At 42.2% G+C, this 18,213-nt stretch overlaps 1 protein-coding gene across 4 annotated transcripts in view; it reads left to right on the forward strand.

The window, feature by feature from the left end:
* The window catches only part of tiam2a (TIAM Rac1 associated GEF 2a), a 62,249-nt gene that overhangs the window by 39,377 nt on the left and 4,659 nt on the right, over positions 1 to 18,213 (forward strand). For all 4 annotated transcript variants that reach the window (XM_041971075.1, XM_041971073.1, XM_041971074.1 and 1 more), the window contains 11 exons: positions 134 to 310; positions 782 to 886; positions 992 to 1,070; positions 1,165 to 1,254; positions 1,357 to 1,575; positions 3,444 to 3,538; positions 13,625 to 13,852; positions 14,580 to 14,648; positions 15,573 to 15,698; positions 16,124 to 16,232; positions 17,878 to 18,057. In XM_041971075.1, the coding sequence (XP_041827009.1) occupies positions 134 to 310; positions 782 to 886; positions 992 to 1,070; positions 1,165 to 1,254; positions 1,357 to 1,575; positions 3,444 to 3,538; positions 13,625 to 13,852; positions 14,580 to 14,648; positions 15,573 to 15,698; positions 16,124 to 16,232; positions 17,878 to 18,057 (1,477 nt within the window). The remainder of the gene's footprint in view (positions 1 to 133; positions 311 to 781; positions 887 to 991; positions 1,071 to 1,164; positions 1,255 to 1,356; positions 1,576 to 3,443; positions 3,539 to 13,624; positions 13,853 to 14,579; positions 14,649 to 15,572; positions 15,699 to 16,123; positions 16,233 to 17,877; positions 18,058 to 18,213) is intronic.

An 18,213-nucleotide genomic window follows, 5' to 3' on the forward strand; every position in this document is an offset into this window, starting at 1 on the left:
GACTAATGGAACTGTATTGATTTGTGTACTGTGACTCTAACCCACTCCCTCCTTTTCCCTGTTTACGTCTCTCATACGCTCTTTTCCTCTCTCTCCATGTAATGCTGCTCTCCTACTTCCCTCTCCCTTAAAGAGACTGGATGTACTGACCAACATCTACTCCATGTCGCCCCCTGAGGGTGGTAATTGGGACAGTATCGGTGGCACCTCAGACATGCTGACATGCGTCCACATGCCAGACGGCCTGACAATCCAAGTTTCAGTCAAAAGAGAACAGACAGCTGCCGACCTTCTCTGTGAAGCCTGCAAGGTTGGTTTTCAAAATCATGTCACCATAGTGTGAGAACAATATATCTGACAGTTGCAGTAAAATAAAAAAGAAAACAAATAGTATTGTCAATTGGATTTAGTTGTCTAATATGGACATCCAGTCACATAGAATTATATAAACATGTGATTTGATAGTCGGATGACATTTTCTAAAACATCTGGAGTAGTAGATCTGGTTAAATTTTGCAAAATTGACTAACACTTACTCATCTGGTGCCCAACTTCCAATTGTCCTCAGTGAATGGATGTACATAAATAGACTCATACACACATAACATGCATGCTGTCCCTTGGGCACCTCGTTTTTATGTTTTATCACCAAGTGTAAAGTCGTGAATAATTCACAGCAAAGCTGCATAGCAGCTGCCAGGATAAGTGTTGGTGCATGAAATATGTCAGATTACGTTGTGCACACAGGCCGATGAGCATTAAGGGGCTGTTGTGTAAACAGGTGAAACAGCTGGACCCGGGCGCGCACTGCCTCCGACTGCACAGACGAGCAGGACAGGATGTGGAGGTTCGATATGTAGGACTTGGCGAGTTCCTCCAGGATGTGGTGAGAAGAGGAAGCATGCACAGTTCAACTTAGACATGCAGAAATCTTCATCATCATCTCCTTTTGTTCTCCATATTTATTTATTTGTTTAACATCACCCTTTAGGTTAGTGATCAGCTGGAGGTTGTCCCACTTAATATGTTTACGCTGCAAATGAGAAGGCCAAGCAGCTCTGCAGACTATGGTGAGTCAGATGTGTATAGATGGATTTCCACCTGGTTGAGGATGTTGCTTTATGTCAAGCTTATGATATTTTTTTTTTTAAATCTTCCTTCCAGGTTTTGCAGTAACGGGTCATATAGACAGCCAGAAGAACAGCAGGATTTTTGTCAGTGAAGTACTCCCTGATGGACTGGCTTTCATTGAAGGTGCCTGCTTACTTGCTCACTCTGTCCTAATTCCTATAATCACCAGTAATAATAACAAATATGGTCTGCTTCTCCTTTTAAACACACTCACATTGCACTCAGGTCTCCGTCCAGGTGACGAGATCCTGGTGCTGAATGGCCGGTGTGTGTCAGGTCTGGACCTGGGGTTGATCCAGACTCTGTTTGCTGAACAAACCCTGCACCTGAGGCTGAGGCGGGATGGTCTGGTGGTGCCAGTTATGGCTTCAGACTGCCTGGCCCATCCCTGCAAACATAACCAGGAGGTTCTTAGCAAACACCACAGAGCAAAGTCCTCATCAGGTGCGTTAACCAACATGCAGCGACAATTTATAATACCAACAGACATGTAGTTGAGGTCATTAGTTAGTTCTCTGTGTATATGAACGGTTAGCAGTTTAACACTTTGGGACCAGATCTGTCTTTAAAGTGTAAGAACTGCAATACCCATAGAGCTGCATCAGGCCTTTACTGGTTCAACGTCTTGTTCTGTGGGCAAACAACTAGAAATGACTGCATCTTCAGGTTTAATCCTAGTTTTCTTTTTTATTTTACTGGATTTAATATTGGGGTTCCATTCTGCAAGTTTATTTATGTAAAACTAAAACTCATGGTCCATTGATCAGATTAGAAGTGTCTTCTAAGATGATGGGTAGTTATGTCACTTCACCCACATGACAACCACTTCACTTCCGTTTTAGTTAAGAGCGTGTAACTTCCTCAGAAGTTACACGCTCTCTTTACACAGGAAAAGAGCTAAAAGAAGCAGAAAAAGGAAAAAAACTAAGATAGATTTTGCTGTTCTTCCTAGGGGAGGAAAGGCCAAGTGGGGCTGTTGACCACAGAGTGCTCTTTATCTTTATGAATGAATATTATCCCGTCAGCTTAGTTTAATATCACCGTGGACAAGAGGTGTCAGAACTGAGGAGTAAGGTCACCCATGTCGCTGCACAAACACAGCTGATGCCAGCTGGTAGAGGAGCAGTTTGTTGTTGAAGCCGTGCAATGAAGGTAAGGGAGGTTTAGCCTGAGAAATATCATCTGTAAGCTCAGAATTATTTTGCTTTGTTTTGTTTTTTGTTTTTTGTTTTTTTTGTTTTTTTTAAAGATGCATGCTTAGTTAAGGGTATGGCATGCAAGCTTGAACACAGGATGTTGTCGGTTGATGATATGAACTTAATGACATTGGATCGGCTGATCTGCAGAGCTGAACTGTCAAAGCACAGCTGATGGTCTCCTTCAAAACGTGCATAGCACATTTTTAGTGCATAAAAACAAGAGCCATTTTCAGAGAAAATGCTAAGTGTCATCTTAATTATAGCAACTCATTAGTCCAGTACTAACATAATAGAACACGAAGGGGATTAATGACTTGAAGGCCTCATTACTGCAGTTGGTTTGATCAAAGCACCTGCAGTTTTTCAATCCACCTCTAGAGGGCGCATTGTTCCAGGCATGCTGATATAGGAGGGAGGCAGGGAGGTAAACTCACAGTGGAGGAATTAACACTTGTCAGACGGGAATAACAAAAGATTTCCATTCTAGAGAGAAGACATCTGTCACGTTGTAGTCTTTTAGGCTGATGTCCACGTATAAAAAGAGGAGAAGTGAAAGCAGAGGATTAGATATCTTGGATATCTTTAGAAGCTCTAGCAGTGATAGATTTGTTTAGTTACTTTTCATGCAGTCATATTGGCCTACCTCCCAGGATGCAGTCAGGGGTAACGTCTTTTCATGTGCCAACTTCTGGAGTTTGTCCCTGAGACCCTGAATTTAAAATAATCTTTATTGTATTGTAATAATGCTTAATATGCAAATATAGTTATTATTTAAAGAGATTTGAAAGGAAGTAGCATTGAACTTAATCTGCTTCTTGTCTGAACATTGAAAGAGATAACAGAGTTTTTAATTAGAGCTTTCTTTCTTTTTTTGGGACAAATAAATACCCTTGCTGTTTTTAGGTTGGATATATATTTAAGTTCCGTGCAACTGCCAGACACCTATGTTGGTTTCAGGTGATGACAAGCCAGCATTGTTTGTTTTGTGGCTGAGAGGATGAGCTTGAGCAAAAAAAAAAAAAAAAAACCCCAATAGGGAGGCAGAGCTTGATATATAAGCGTACGACATAAAAGTCACACACAAACAGATTTTCCTCTGCTCTTTCTTCACAGATGTTTGTGCTGCAGTTGACTGTGGAGAGTCTTTGTGCGTAGGACTGGAGAACGGTCACTCCCACTGCGCACACAGGCCTGTTCAGCACAGCAAGGTAGGAGGGGCTCGGGTGCTAGAAAGACTGTATTTCATCACACACTATATCTCTTTCCTTCCAGGGTTGTGCAAGGGGGAAAAAAGAAGCTCACAACAACTATGCATTTTATTGTGAGCTTGTTCCCACTTATTTGGCAGCTTTGAGGCTGTCACAAACTAGACTGGCAGCAATCTGTAGCATCACCATAATTAGGATAGTCCATCATAGCCACTGGTATAAACACAGCTTATTACTGTCACACAGACACTGAGAAAAGAGGTTGTCCTGCAGCAAACACATTTATACATGCATATACAGACAAGGATGTTTGAGGGTGTAAGTCCAGTGAAGAGTTGTAGTTTTCTTATAATGTATTTAAAATAATTTAATAGGTATTTTTCTGCCTTATTGTGGCTGTTTCTCTTTAAGAGTCTTGGCTTTGCTACAGCACACTGCATTTAATACCAGTCTTCCTTTCAAACTGTTTTACAGAAATATCTGTTCTATAAACATGCCAAACACTCGTCCCTAATGAATTACGGCAGATTGCATATCTATTTCTGTCCTGTCAGGTTTTTGATATGTAAACTGACTTTACTGAAGTCATTAAACGGAGTGTGGGCCTGTCCCCTTGGGAATTATGCCTTAGCAATGTTGTAATGTAATACAGGAAAATCTGTAAGCTGATGTTTGAGAGCACTAATGGGTGCGTGTGGTCACTGCAAAAGCCATGTGTTAATGATGTAGACATGGCAGAAAGCCTGAGAGCTGATGAGTGCATGTTGGTGCATATTCACCTTCTCTAAAGTCATTCAGCTAATATTTCATGTCCTCCGAAGCTGTGTACTGTAATTGTTATTATAATTGTGAGTGCATGTTTGGCTAATTTGCCCACCATTAAATATGGGGCAAATGAAAAGGGAACCAGCATTAGTACAGTGCTTATTTTCATCAGGGAATATTTAAAGGAAAATCCAGGCCAAATATCCAGGAAACATTGTTAATTGCTTCTGGTCTGCTTGTTTCAGAAGATGCTGTGTAGTATCTGACCTAAGTTCAACCAGAAGGTGGATTAGAAAAGAAAACTCTTCTGATCTCTGCGCTGGCTCTATTCGTCTCTCCTTCTGTTTGCCCAGCGACATGAGTCAGTTCCACTATTGAGATCTGCACTGCAGCACTGCTGCTTGCTGCTCAGCTCCCTGCCGTTTTGTATTTTTACTGGGGGATGATTAGAGTATAGGTGTGTCACAACTGTCATTGTATACATATGAGACAAAAAAGGAGGCAAAGCTCTCCTTTTTCATTAGGGAGAGGCAACCACTGTGAAGAGAATTTGAAAAAGGAAAAAAAAGAGGCAAAGATGAAACACAGGATGAGATATTGGTGCTGTAAACAACATTTTTGTTGCCATGCAGAGCTGGATTTAATCATAGCTCAGCTATCAGTTTTTGCTCTCCACTGTGGGGAGAAAGAAATCGAGTCACCGGATAGGAAATCGGCCATGTATCAGCATATAAGACCACGCGCGCATGAACGCTGCCGATGAAAGTCAATGGAGATGGATGGAACGGAAGGACTCATTTCAAGCCTGTTGTCACACCTTGTACTCAGCTGCCTCACTAGACTGAATTCGTTTGATTAATTGGTCCATTGCATTCCAATTTGTGGTTTTTGCAGAAGAGAAATCTGTTTTTTTCCCCCCTCTCTCTCTCTCTCTCTCTTTCTCTCTCTCTCTTTGTCTGTGGTTTTGACTGAATTCTGTTCTTGGTGTTTTTTTAATGTTATTGTTTACCCTCAGGATACTGATTGCGATTCTTGTGCTGTGCTTGGGAGTTATTTAATGAAACATTTAGCCATAAACCACCGTAGCAACTGGTGTAACTTTATGCTGTGCTTCTGTTATGAGCATAACTAATCGATTGCTGATCAACTGAAGTGGTCCCTGATAACTCCCATGAGGCACCCCGGATTGAATTGATTTGACATGGATATAGGGTGGAAAGATGAGTTGAGGAGAAATTAAAAGTAGCCGTGTGCTCTATGCATCACCATAATTCAGAGATTTCAAATTGTAGTTTTGCTGCTTTCAGCTCCTCAAAAAGAAGTCTGCATTGATATTAAATTGAATGTATTTAGGCTTGTAGGAATATTTTACCTACTTCTTTTGCAAAGAGCCTGCAGTGAAGAGCTGGACTTACTGATACTATCAGTTTAATCTTGACTGACGGCTAAATCTCTAGCATTAATATCTGTGGTACGGATGCAACCAAAATGTAATTCCCTGACCTTAAAAATATGAGTTTCTGACTCATTTGTATGCTGACTGATTAATTATGCACATTCCTGGAGTCATCGCTGCCCAGCAGCGTACCGAGGCTGAGAAACTGCACTACAACTTTTATTTCTAGGACACTGCGTCACTTCACCGCAGCATTTTGCTTAACAGCACCAGCAACTGGATATCAACACACTAGCCGTTTTGAGCACGCACCATGGCTGATTCATGAAAGAAGAGGATATTATCGGAAGGAAAGGGTCAGAACAAGAGATAAGAAAAGAGTCATTGAGAAAATCTGCCAAAGTTCAGTAGTGCAGCTTTAAAACATTAAGCTATTTCATTCTTCTGTCTTGTATTAACCAGACTAGGTCAAGGGCCTCCTTTTTTTTTTTTATATATATTTCATTAAAAACAACCGTAGATGTCTGAAGCGCTAACCAGTAGTTGGTTGAATCCCATAAAGCAACGTTTCTCTCTTAATTTATGAACACAGGTAATATTTTGCTGTTAGTTACTGATATGCAACTTTAATGTCAGTTTCATCATGTAGTAAATACTCTATTATTCATACACTCTGTAATTTACAGTTTGGCATGTTGTAAATAGGCATTCATGTCTTGCTTTAAACCAAAGGTTAGACATATTAAGCCTCTTTGCTTTTGTCCAGACCAGACATTTTACTAAGAGCATTTGTGAGTGGACTTACTATACGATGTAACTGGGTCCATGCTCTGTCTGGCTCAGTTTGGTGAGATTCAGCTTGATCCACTTGATTAACTCAACTCAACTTTATTTATATAGCCCTTTAAAACAACCACAGCTGAAACAAAGTGCTGTACATAAATGGACAAAGCAACACAAAGTACAAAAATCAACCAGGAAATAAATAATATCATAAAATATAATAAAATAATTGTTCATTGTTTTAAAAATGGTTTTAAAACAATAAGCAATTTTAAAAGAACAAATATAAACAAATAAAACCAATAAGTAAAACAAACCACTGCACACTAAAACAGGAACAGTCTCATACTGGGCTGAAAGCCAAAGAATAAAAATTAAAGATTAAGGAACTGATGTTATTAGGTTTTTACTAATAAGTAATACTAGAAAATAGGCCTACATGCATTTCTGCTATTAAGCTATATCTCTTCTTCTTTTATCCCCCTGGTATGTCTGTTCTTTTTATTTTTACTGGTCTCAGTGGACGAGAAGAGTCTGAGGTGTTTTAACACTTCTTAAAAATGTGCGAATTGAAAGCAGGGTCTTGGCTCTCCTCTCTTATCATGGCTCCCAGACTTCAAAAAGATATGCCTAGAGATATTTGCATGCTTCTTCTTCAAACGTGGTCTTCCTTATCATCATCTTCCTTGGAGCTGTTTGCATTTCCTCCCTTAACGTTAGAGAATCTCCTTCACCCGGCTGCCGTGTGTGTGGCTGTTGGATGGGAGTTGAGGGGGGTAATTTGGGAATGTGTGTGTGTGTGTTATGACTAAGCCCATCAGCTACCATCTGGCTGTGAGCAGGCTAATAATCTGGGCTTATTGCTGGCAGACCAGTTAATGCAAGTCCTCTCTTGTCAGTCGACTTTATTGTAAACAAGTTGGAGTTAAACACTTGGGACCCCAACCCACTATGATACCAGCCTGGCTGGAATGAGCTCACTGGGGGCTGCCAGTTCGTCAGCTGCACCAACTGTGACCCGAACAAGGAACAGTGAAGATGCCCGGCTGTGCCGTTACACCACCACCTTAATGGCCCTCTTGCACGAACAGTCACCAGCCCATGCATTGTGGTCTCTCTTGGCCATGTGCTGGTTTTGGTCATCTGGCTGTGAAGCCGAGGAGAAGGAACTTTTTCTGGGATCTGGGCTGCTCAGCCTGGGACGGATCCTCAAGGACAAACTGGCCTGCCTGGCTGAAGACATGACTGCCTGCCTGCCCTGCCACAGGGACACCAAGGGGGACAAACAGCCGGTAATTATGGGCCGATTTGCTGTTTGCTTGTGGGTGTGTTTTAACTGAGAAAACTGATACTATAAGGATTCACACTTGAGCTGTGAATGTTCATGCAACCCACAAATTCCTGTTAAAATATCCTCACAATTGTGAATCTATGTTATGGTCAGAGAATGCAACAGTTTTTTTTAAGTGCATTAGTAAAATAAGTACTGTATGTCTCAAGAAATGGACTTCCGTTTTGGTTCAGTATATAGCAGGACTGGTTTTTACAGCTTTTATAAGTAGTTACTTTCATAAAGGTCTACTTATTTGACTTTAGTATAAGTTATGTTATTTTTAGCAGTTGTATGGCATGTCTAGTTTTTATCCTAAACATCTGATTCACCTGATTCAGAGTTTTTATCCAGACCTTGGCTGCCATTAACTCTACATACTTGTTTGTCATCAACATACATTTCCACTTTTATTTATTTTTAGGCATCTTGGAATTAGAATAATGTATAATGCTGCGATTCTTTTGCCTTTGTACCAGCAGTCATCTAGTGGAGTGGGCCTGAATAGCCTGGGGGACTGAGTAGAATGGGTGCTTTAATCTGGAGCTGGCTTCATTATTAAAACACACTCCTCTCCAAAGTCCTCCGAGACTCGGCAGAATAATATTTGTTAAGGATGAATAATAAAAGGCGTAAATGGGGCTTGAGTGGAGCGCGACGGGACGGCCCACCCCCTCATCATCTTCTCTCCTCCCCACTGCTGTGTTTGATTTATGAGTCTGTCTTTTTTTTATTGGGCTTTTGAAAAGAAGGTGGCATCGTGGCACTATGGCCCACTAACATGGCAAATGAATCACCGAGCTGCCTACTGGCCACTGGGCGGTTGCTCCCTCTCTTTCGCTGCCTTACAGCATCATGATGAGGCTGTTTCCTGTGAGAGGGTAAAACCAACCCCAGGGGCATGCCTGTATATCGTTCTCCACTCATTTATTTGTTTATTTTGGCAAAGATAGGACTCCTCCGTGGCTAAAGCACAAGGCTTCTCCTTTGATTTATGGAACGTTTCATCTGCAAAGCACAGAGCTTCTGCACATGATTTGAAGCTTTAAAAGTGATATGGAGGTGGTGTTTAGTGTTTATCTTTAGCCCAGCCAGTCTGATGCAGCTCAGCTGTGTTGTTTTCTCTTTTTTTTACTTGTGTTTCTGCCAGAAATTTGAGGACAAAAAGACTAGAATGGGACTTAATTGTGTTCCGTGTCATGCTGTTCTAAATTAGTCAATTTAAAACAAACCCCAATGCTGATTTGCTAAATAAAACCCTTGACAGGTTGAGTGTAAAACATTAGTAATATAATTGGAATGACATGTTTTACAGGAAAACCTGTGGTCCTGGATTTTCTGTACATTGTACTGTGACGTGAACTACCCACTAGATTAAAAACACTCCCTTCACGCTGCTGCAGCCTTCCCCCTGCAGGACAATATACCCTACCCTAAGCAAAACTCCACAGGTGCATCATGAAGACAAAGAACCCAAGATGATCAGGTGGCAGAAGCCTGAAGCAAGGTGAAAATCATTGGAGCCAAATGTGATGGTACCCAAGACCGGGGAGCATGGGTAGCATTGGCATGACCTGATATGACTGGGTTGTTTTAACAGGACAAAACAAAGTTGAACATTATTAAACAGGTGCTGTATATATGAATATGGCTACCTCTGCTTTAAAATTTATCTTTATGCCTCAAATGCAGAGCTTCTTGTCTCATATGGCATTTCAGAATATGATTAGAAACTATGAGGATTCTCTTGATAATTCAGATTCTGTTCAAAAGACATTACTTATGTGTTATCTAATCATTGTAGAGCTTACTCATGATGTTACAGCGCTGATTAAAATCCATGAGGAGCAGTCTTTTTAGACAAGCAATTGTCTACTTAAAGGAAATTGTACAAGACGTCCACATCCTTTCTGGTAGTGCCTCACTAATCATAAACTGTTTCTAAAAGCAGCCTTCGTATGTTTATTTCCTCCATGACTCTATCCTGTGCTTTGAGTGATGCATATCATGTTTTATTCTATTATAGCCATAGTTAACATTCCTGCCCTGTTACCCCCCCACCCCCTAGATCAGAGCCTCTCATTTTTGAGTCAGCCATTCCTCTGTGTGTGGAGGTAACAAGCCAGAACACTCTTCATTGTACTGCTGCTATTGAGAGACTGGACACCGGTACAGCTCCTGGCCTCTCCATTCAGCTTTCTGGAAATCACAGCAGAGGTCCCATGGAGCCGAAGAGGAGGAGTGGAGATCTCTGAGGGAAAGTAGGATGGATGGCATTGTGCAAAGTTTAAGATATAGTGGGAGTAATGCTGTTGCAAAGAGACTGATGATAATAGCTTCTAGTGAAAGAATTCCCCAATGTGGCCAGACTTTACACTACTGATTGATATGCAAAACAAGCCAGCAGCAAGCGCTTTTTCCCTGCCTACGCTTATGGGATGGCAGGATGCAGGATCAATGGCACGATCTCCATCAAAGCCAACCCCACCCGAGAGGCAGAGGTGTACTCAAGACTAAGGCTTCTGACCGGGGCCTAACAGACAGACAGCATTAAATTAAGGAGCACAAGGAAGGAGACAAAGGGTAGGGAAAAGTGAAGAGATTTACTAATCATCAGATGAAAATTAAGAGGTGGGGAGGACGGAAAGATAAAAATCTCCCAAGACGGTCAAGCTGTATTTTGGGCAAGTTAAACAACCAGAGACGGTTGTGTGGAGCTGTCATGCCGACAACCAGGGGAGGCAGGCTGCGTTGGAAGGGCTGCTCGCTGGCCAGGAGGACCCAGCGGCAGGCCACAGCAGCATGGAGGCTGCTGTACAGACTGCTCTTCATGGTAACCAGGAGACTGGGCGAGGTAGCCACACCTACGGTCTTATTTCTTTTTTACTTTTCTTTCCTAAGAATTGTGTTAAAACAGACTGTCATATATAGAAGTTTGAAATGTATATGGTTTGGCTTGAGTGTGATAAGAATGCTGCTTTGTAGGTTTAGCTTGTTTGTCTGAGCATTCAAGTAAATTACATGTGTGCAGGCAGCTGAGCTACCAGATGTTGACAGAATATAAAACTGGGGATAAAACAACAGTTTTTATGATAAATATTTTTTAAATGTATGATTGGCAAAGGCTTATTTTCTTAGTTGACTAAAAGGCACAAGCAGTAATAAAAACGCAGTGTGGAGCTGACACCTGTAAGCAAGAAAGCCTAAGCAGGATTTTGCAGCAGCATTGTCAGATCCACTTTTTTTTTTCTTTTTCTTTTTTTTTTTTTCTTTTTTTGGGCGCTCCCAGGCTTTTTCCCGCCTCTGCTGGCTCTCATCCGCAGCTCTTAATTGGTTATTTGGGCTAGCTGTCAGGCTGTGTTGGTTGGACTGTTGTGAGGCAGTTGCAGTTCCTGAGTCATGACTGTGCAGCCCCCACCCACCCTCTTTCCTTGCCTTTTTTCTGCCTGCCCACCTTCTCTTGTCACGCTCCAATGCAGATATCTGTCATTTAGTCCTTATGAAAACTGGTAAAAACATCTTTCCTCGTGCACGCTTCCAAATAAGCATATTCACTCCTTTTCCCAGCTCTGTTGCACCTCCGTCATCAAATTATCTTACGTGCATTTGAGGTGATCATGTGTCCATGTTCTGCCAGCATGGGGGCATGATGGGAATTAGCTCAGCACTTGAGTGGAGGTATATGCTACCGGGTGCGTGCATGTTTAAAAAGACCCCAACAAACCACTCTTGGGTGCCTGTTGCTGAAATAAGCTTCAGATATGACCCTTATCAGTCTCCACAAGGCTGCTCTCCCCTGTCTGGAGCTACCATGGCCTATTTGATGAATTTGTTGCTTTGATACCCTTCAACCTCTATGTTTCCTTCAGGCAATCTTCCCCGTCTGTCTGGGTGGTGGGAATTTTTCTACTGCGTGTATCGGTAAATGAGGGCTGATTGTGCTGTGTGTGGCATCATCATCAGTGGCTGATGCAGGCTTATGATCTTTAAAGGGAAAGTATGTCAGCATCAATATTTGCAAGTGTAAATAAATGCTGGCATGCAATACTGTCGTATTTATGGTCATTCTTCTAGACTGCTCAGGCTTTAAAATTGATGTTTATTTTACCTGATTGCATTTGTTTTTTTTTTTTTTTTAAAGATATGAATTGTGAATGTGAATTAGCATGCTAAAATATGTCCATTTGCAGCATAAGAGTGAGTCTTGTCCCTCCATCAGCGCATAGGGAGACACCAAGTCCCCTCATAATTATCAGCCCACATTCAAAGAACACATCACAGTGCTGCTGTGGGTGGTGGATCACTTATAGGAGGCTTAGTCCAGACATACACAGACAACATTTCTTTTTTTTTTTCTCTTCTTTAGTCTCTTTCAACCTTAAAGCTACACTGAAATACTGGGAGGGCCATCTCTGGAGTGACCATGCTATAATGAGCTAGCTGAAGAGTCACCGGCTTATTAATGGAAGCCTTGATTGTCTTGTGGGCTCTCAGAGCTCTGGGAGTGGGTGGGGGTGTTATGGGTGGGAGCTCATACCAGTATCGGGGCTAAATGACTCAGACAAGCTTTCACACACTGCTTGGGTTGTGTGCATGCATGCGTTTCAATGCTTATAGCGTTAGAATGAAGGGTGTATCGATCCATGTCTGCTGCTGTACACTGTTTGGTAGGGAGCTGTACTTGACTGCTTGCTCATGCGATATTTTGAATAGCAACACACACACACGCACATAGGGGAAGGCAGAGAGTGCTGAGCAGCTGTTTTGCTTGGCACCATTGTTGTCCCACTGCTCTGTGTTGCTGTGCAGCAGATTGGAACCTGCTATTACTGGCATTTATCAGCGTTTGCTGATTTCAGGGATTGACCATAGATTATAATGCTACATCATGTCATTCACTGGGAATAAGGATTGGCCATCACAAAAGTATTTCTATTATGAAAAGAATCATAATATAATTGATAGCTTGCACACTGCAGTCCAGCACAGCTTGCTGCTGTTGATGAAGCATTTAGCTTGTCTAGTGGGTGTGCATTCACAAAAAAAGGTTTTAAAGTAGGCCTAAAGTAAGCGTTTCCCACATTATTTCTAGGGAATAAGAACTGAGAAGCTCTTAATTGTTCATTTTTCTACCACAGCTACAAACAAACTACAAAAAACTTGTGCGCCACAGGCAAAACCTCTCAATATGGTACCTGGGACTTATGTTAATGTTCCTTCCTGAGGCTGTACAGTTCAAGTGAATGAAAAGTGATGCAGCTCATCTGTTCGCATGTAACACCTCCATGGGGTGCCATATTTTTGTGATTGAGCTCCCTTTTGCTCTCTTAATAGATGCTATTACAAACTAATACATGCCCGCGTGAGATTTCCTTCCATGTCTGATATTATAAGGAACTGATGTGACACAAAGCTTCATAACTACCCATCATGGATTTAGAAGAACAATGAAATGTTCTGCAAGTCTGTTGGGATATAGTTAGTAGTGGTTCTTTGATACAAAGCCAATTAGCAAAAACCGCATAACTAAATCTCCATAACGTTCTCAGAATACCCAGGGGGAAGACTGAGCATGCACACCGTCGAATTACTGTATATACATAATTATATCATACAGCTTTGGTACAGAAATCATTAGTTGTAAATGGTTAACTGAGGGATAGTTTTAATGAATCCTTGGGAATGTAAAGGTGTGAACATCTGTGTGTGTGCGTGCAGTACAATGGGATGTATATTTTTATCCAGTTGAAAGTTTTAATCCCTGAGCTGCCTAACCTAAATACACCATCCATCTCTCTGTCGCCCTCTACAGAGCGTGGACACGGTGTGCACTCTCTACCAAACCTTCCAGGAAGGCTCAGGCACTGTGGAAATGAAGGACAACGGCAGGGAGCCTTCGGTGAGGCCGGGAGGGGAAGTGGGCTCGGGTTCTACCAGAGAGGGTACCCTGCTCAGGCCCTGCCCCAAGCATATGAGCGCCACCGAGAGGCTGCGCAAGGTCATCCAGGAGCTGGTGGACACAGAGAAGTCCTATGTGAAGGTGACACTGTGAAGCTTTGACAGCTGTAATATTAGAATTTAATCTAAGAAGCCAGCATGAATATTTAATCAGACGTGACCTCATGCTTTCTAAAGATTTAGTAAGCTGCTTCACCATCCCCTTTATCAAGGCGGTGAAGAGATAAAAAAAAAAAAAACGTGAGCAATAGAGAGTCCATTTTCCTTTGACACGGCTGGAGTGAGCCTCCTCTTCCTATCTAGCCTTATTTATTTCTCTCCTTTCTCCTTGTTTACCATCACAAACCCTTTCTACCTGATGCAGTCATGATCTTCTCAGCTCTGCAATGCTTGTCTGGTTGGCATTTTCCCCTCTTTCTTCTTTATTTCCTCATTTTCTCCATTTAGTCCCCTTCCCTGTTCACTCCTCTGCTATTGAGTTGTAATTGAAGGAGGAAATTATCTTCCCAGAGTAGCTTGATGCAGGCCTTTTCGTCTGTATCCACGCACCACCACCAGCCGGGATAGCAAGGGGAGGGAAGGAGGAGGAGGAAGCACATAAATCAACCTAATGAGAATATCCCTACTGATACCAAGACAAGCTACAGCCACATTAAGTGGGAGCAGGCGGGGGGTAGTAGAGGAAGAGAGTTGGAGGTTATAAAGAAAGAAATCTGATGATGAAGGAAATTTGAAGAATGTGCAGGTTAAGGGATAATATGTTAATATGAAGTGACTGACCGTCTTGTTGAATTTTTTTTTTCATGTAGGACCTGGACTGTTTGTTCAAGATCTACCTTAAACCCCTGCAGAATGAAACCTTTCTAACACTGGATGAGGTAAGTGATTTATTTTAAAATAATATAGAATATGCATGGGAAGGTGTAGCTGCCAGAGGCAAGTCCTAGGATTTACTGATTCAATACAAGACGTCAAATTCATTGAATGTTTATTACCACAGATGAACTTATGAACTTTTCTGAGCCATCCTCCTTATTACCACTTCAACTGCCTGGAGGAAAAATTAGCATTCCCCTACAATGACCTTCCACAATCCCAAAGGGACACACTAATAAAGGCCGGCTTAGGAATAAACCCACCCTCAAAGCATGCACCTCGATCCACTGATTGCTGTGCAAGCTCTTTATCATAAATGTATGATTTTTTTTCTCTTTTGAAACCATTTTTATTAGGCTGTGGCAAGGTATAGTTTTGCTACAGCACGCTAATGAACTTCATGGCAGGCATGACCTCAAACACATAGTGTCCCTCCCAGGACACGCCAGTCGATAGGCCACTGAGTACTGGGGCAAATCAAAAGGCCATTAAGAGACACAGGGACGTGTCCAGACAGAATGGACAAGGACGTGTTGGCCCCCAAATGGCTTTTAATGAAGAGTATTGCCGACCCTGGCTGTACGTGTCGGGGAGTGTTGGACAGTAGACGTTGGTACATTTATATGTGCTACATTTCATAGCTTGTCCCTAAGTGCCTTTGTAGATGGAGCTATCTCAGTGGAAGTTTTATAACACTCCAGGGTGCCTGTCTGACTGATTGTTATGAATTACAAGCCATCTAACGTGTTTTTTTCCTTTTATATAACCTCATATTCGTTCATTCTCTCCCCTCTCCTCCTCCCACTCCTATCTCTGCTGCTCTCCTTTCATACATCCTCATCAATCAACTTCCTACATTTCCACCATACCTTTCTCCTTTTTCTATCCATAACTCTGCTACCCCCATCCCCTGCGCTCCCTCTTAGATGGAGAGCCTGTTTGGCAGCCTGCCTGAGATGCTGGACTTTCAGAGGGTCTTCTTGCAGACTCTTGAGGAAAGGATTGCCTCCTCTCCTGACTTCAACACCCTAGAGACTCCCTCCCAGTTTAAGGTGGGATTCACACAGTGATAAATCTCTTTATTGATTAAAAGTGAACATCATTCACAAACCAGGTGATTTGAGTCACTCTTCTAAAGAAAGGCATGATCTTTGAGTTTTTGGGGTTTATAAATAATTGAGCTGGTGCAACAGGAGCATCATCGGCTGATTTATAAGCTTGACATGACAAGGTGTGGGGTCTATTGATTGAGGCTGCGGTTCAGTGGTTGGATTGTGAGCTGCTGAAAGCCTGTTCGCTGAAAAAGGTTACTCGAAAGAAGGACGACATAGGAGGGGTGTCTGCATCGTCTCATGAGAGGAAGGATGGTCGTGACTTTACATGTCCGCACTCATTCATCCTCTCTCTTGCTTTGTGTAGAACCACTCTCCATCTGTGTGCAACACTCACCCCCTTGTTTTTGTTCTCCTCCTCACAGAAGCTGTTGTTTTCTCTCGGGGGTTCGTTTCTCTACTATGCTGACCACTTCAAGCTCTACAGTGGCTTCTGTGCAAACCACATCAAGGTCCAACAGGTCTTAAAGAGAGGTACTATATCCTAATAAGGTCAAGGATTTTCCAAACTCTGCCACACCCGTGTTGAAGTCAGCTCTCTTGCACTTGCGTTGCATCAGAAGTGCCTTTCGGCACTCACCTCTGGAATTTTGGCCTTCTCGTTTGGGTCGGAAATCAATTATGCATGAAAGTTAAACGTCCCAGAGTGAAACATGTGGATGAAAGTGAAGTGAGTGATGCCTCTCCAATTTTACTCCAAGCCAAACTCCATTTTCAACATCCTGCACAGATACAATTACCATCTTAAAGCTATAAGATGCAAAATATCCTCCACCTTTCATTTTGCAGGCTACAGTTTCAAATCATTCACAGTTTAAACAAATACAAGCACATCTTAACACAGAGACTTTGCATAACCTTTTCCACTTGACGGCTCGCAAGCCCTCATAATTCCTCTGTTCTCCTGCAGCATGTGACAGCATAGGAAATTTTAAAGTTGATTCATGTCCGCTAAGATGCCGGCCTTTGTGACACTGTTTGGGAATGCTGCCCAGCAAAGAGAAAGATGTAAGACGTTTGGCTTCTTTGTCAGCACAAGAAGGTTCGGAGGGCAAAATGCATCCCTGTGCTGCTTAAAGCTGCCACCATTGCCAGTTCTGTTTGGGTTTTTCCTTGAAGTAAGCAGCAGGATGCATGTTTAATAGGATTAGCACTGGGTCAGATTTACCTGAAGGAGAATAAATATGATCAAACACTGATACATAAAAGCATTTTAAGTGCTGTTATCTATGTTGATCTTTAAATGATGTTAAGGATAACGTAAACGTAGCCCATGGATAATATGCCTTAGTATTTATGCAGTGCCATCGTAGTGCAAAATGCCTAAAAAATCTGTGCATGAAGGGAAAAAGGTGCCAGATTCTAAGTAGTAATATTCTTCAATCAAAGCTTTAAATGTTGGAGCGTGTTCTAAAAGGTGAGGACAAACTAACATTGACACAACAGGTAGCGCAAAAATAGCAAGGTACACATTAACAGCAGCCAAGTGCACAGACTGAGTACAGTTTGTGTGATGATGATTTCAACCAGCTGATCCACACCAGTAATCTGTGGGTGTTTATCAGTCTTTTCAGTAATTATATGCAGCTCTCTGCCATCTTAATCACCCCACCCCCAATCCCACTTCCCTGTTATGCCAAGGGCTGCTGCACTTTCTCTCTCGTTTATTTGTCGACTCGTTAATTGCTTGCCAATTACTCCAGGAGGTGCCGATGCGGCTGCCTGTCTGTGGCTGGAAGTGTTATAATTATTACAATAATGGCCCCCTCTGAAAGTGTTGCGGAAGCGCACCGCTGAGGGAAAATGTCACCACCTTTACAGAAGAGCCAAACTTTAGTGTTTCACACCCTCTGAGGCTCTTTGCTTCAGGCTAAACAAAGTGGCCCACCACACTCCTGCAAATTGATTTGTTTTAGTTCAGCTTTGTTCTGATGAGTTTGATCTAATGGACTGAGTAAAGCAGGAGGTGCAGGTTTACACCACCCCCTGCTGGAGACAGGCTATTGCACCATGATTCTGCACTGACAGATTACAAAAAGTCATATGGTAGACTAAAAAAATCCAAATTGGCTTAATGTGTTTGTGCTTATATGTTTTGTTTTTGGGTTTTTTTTTAAAGCTAAGACGGATCAGGCCTTCAAAGAATTCCTGGATGCGAGAAACCCCACCAAGCAGCACTCCTCCACTCTGGAGTCATACCTGATTAAACCGGTGCAGAGGGTGCTAAAGTACCCCCTGCTGCTGAGGGAGCTGGTCTCCCTCACTGACGTAGACAGCGAGGAGCACTACCACCTCACCGGTAAGACGCATGCCGCAAAAACAGTTCAAGTTCACTCTTTGCATTTCAGTTTCATGTTGATATTTCAAGCCTGTGAATATTAAGTGACAAATCTTAAGAACCAACACTCGGTGCAAATAAAAACCTGCCACTGTAATGCAAAGCAAACATTTGGAC

This window comes from Melanotaenia boesemani, chromosome 20 (assembly GCF_017639745.1).
Source record: "Melanotaenia boesemani isolate fMelBoe1 chromosome 20, fMelBoe1.pri, whole genome shotgun sequence".
NCBI classification, from domain to species: domain Eukaryota; kingdom Metazoa; phylum Chordata; class Actinopteri; order Atheriniformes; family Melanotaeniidae; genus Melanotaenia; species Melanotaenia boesemani.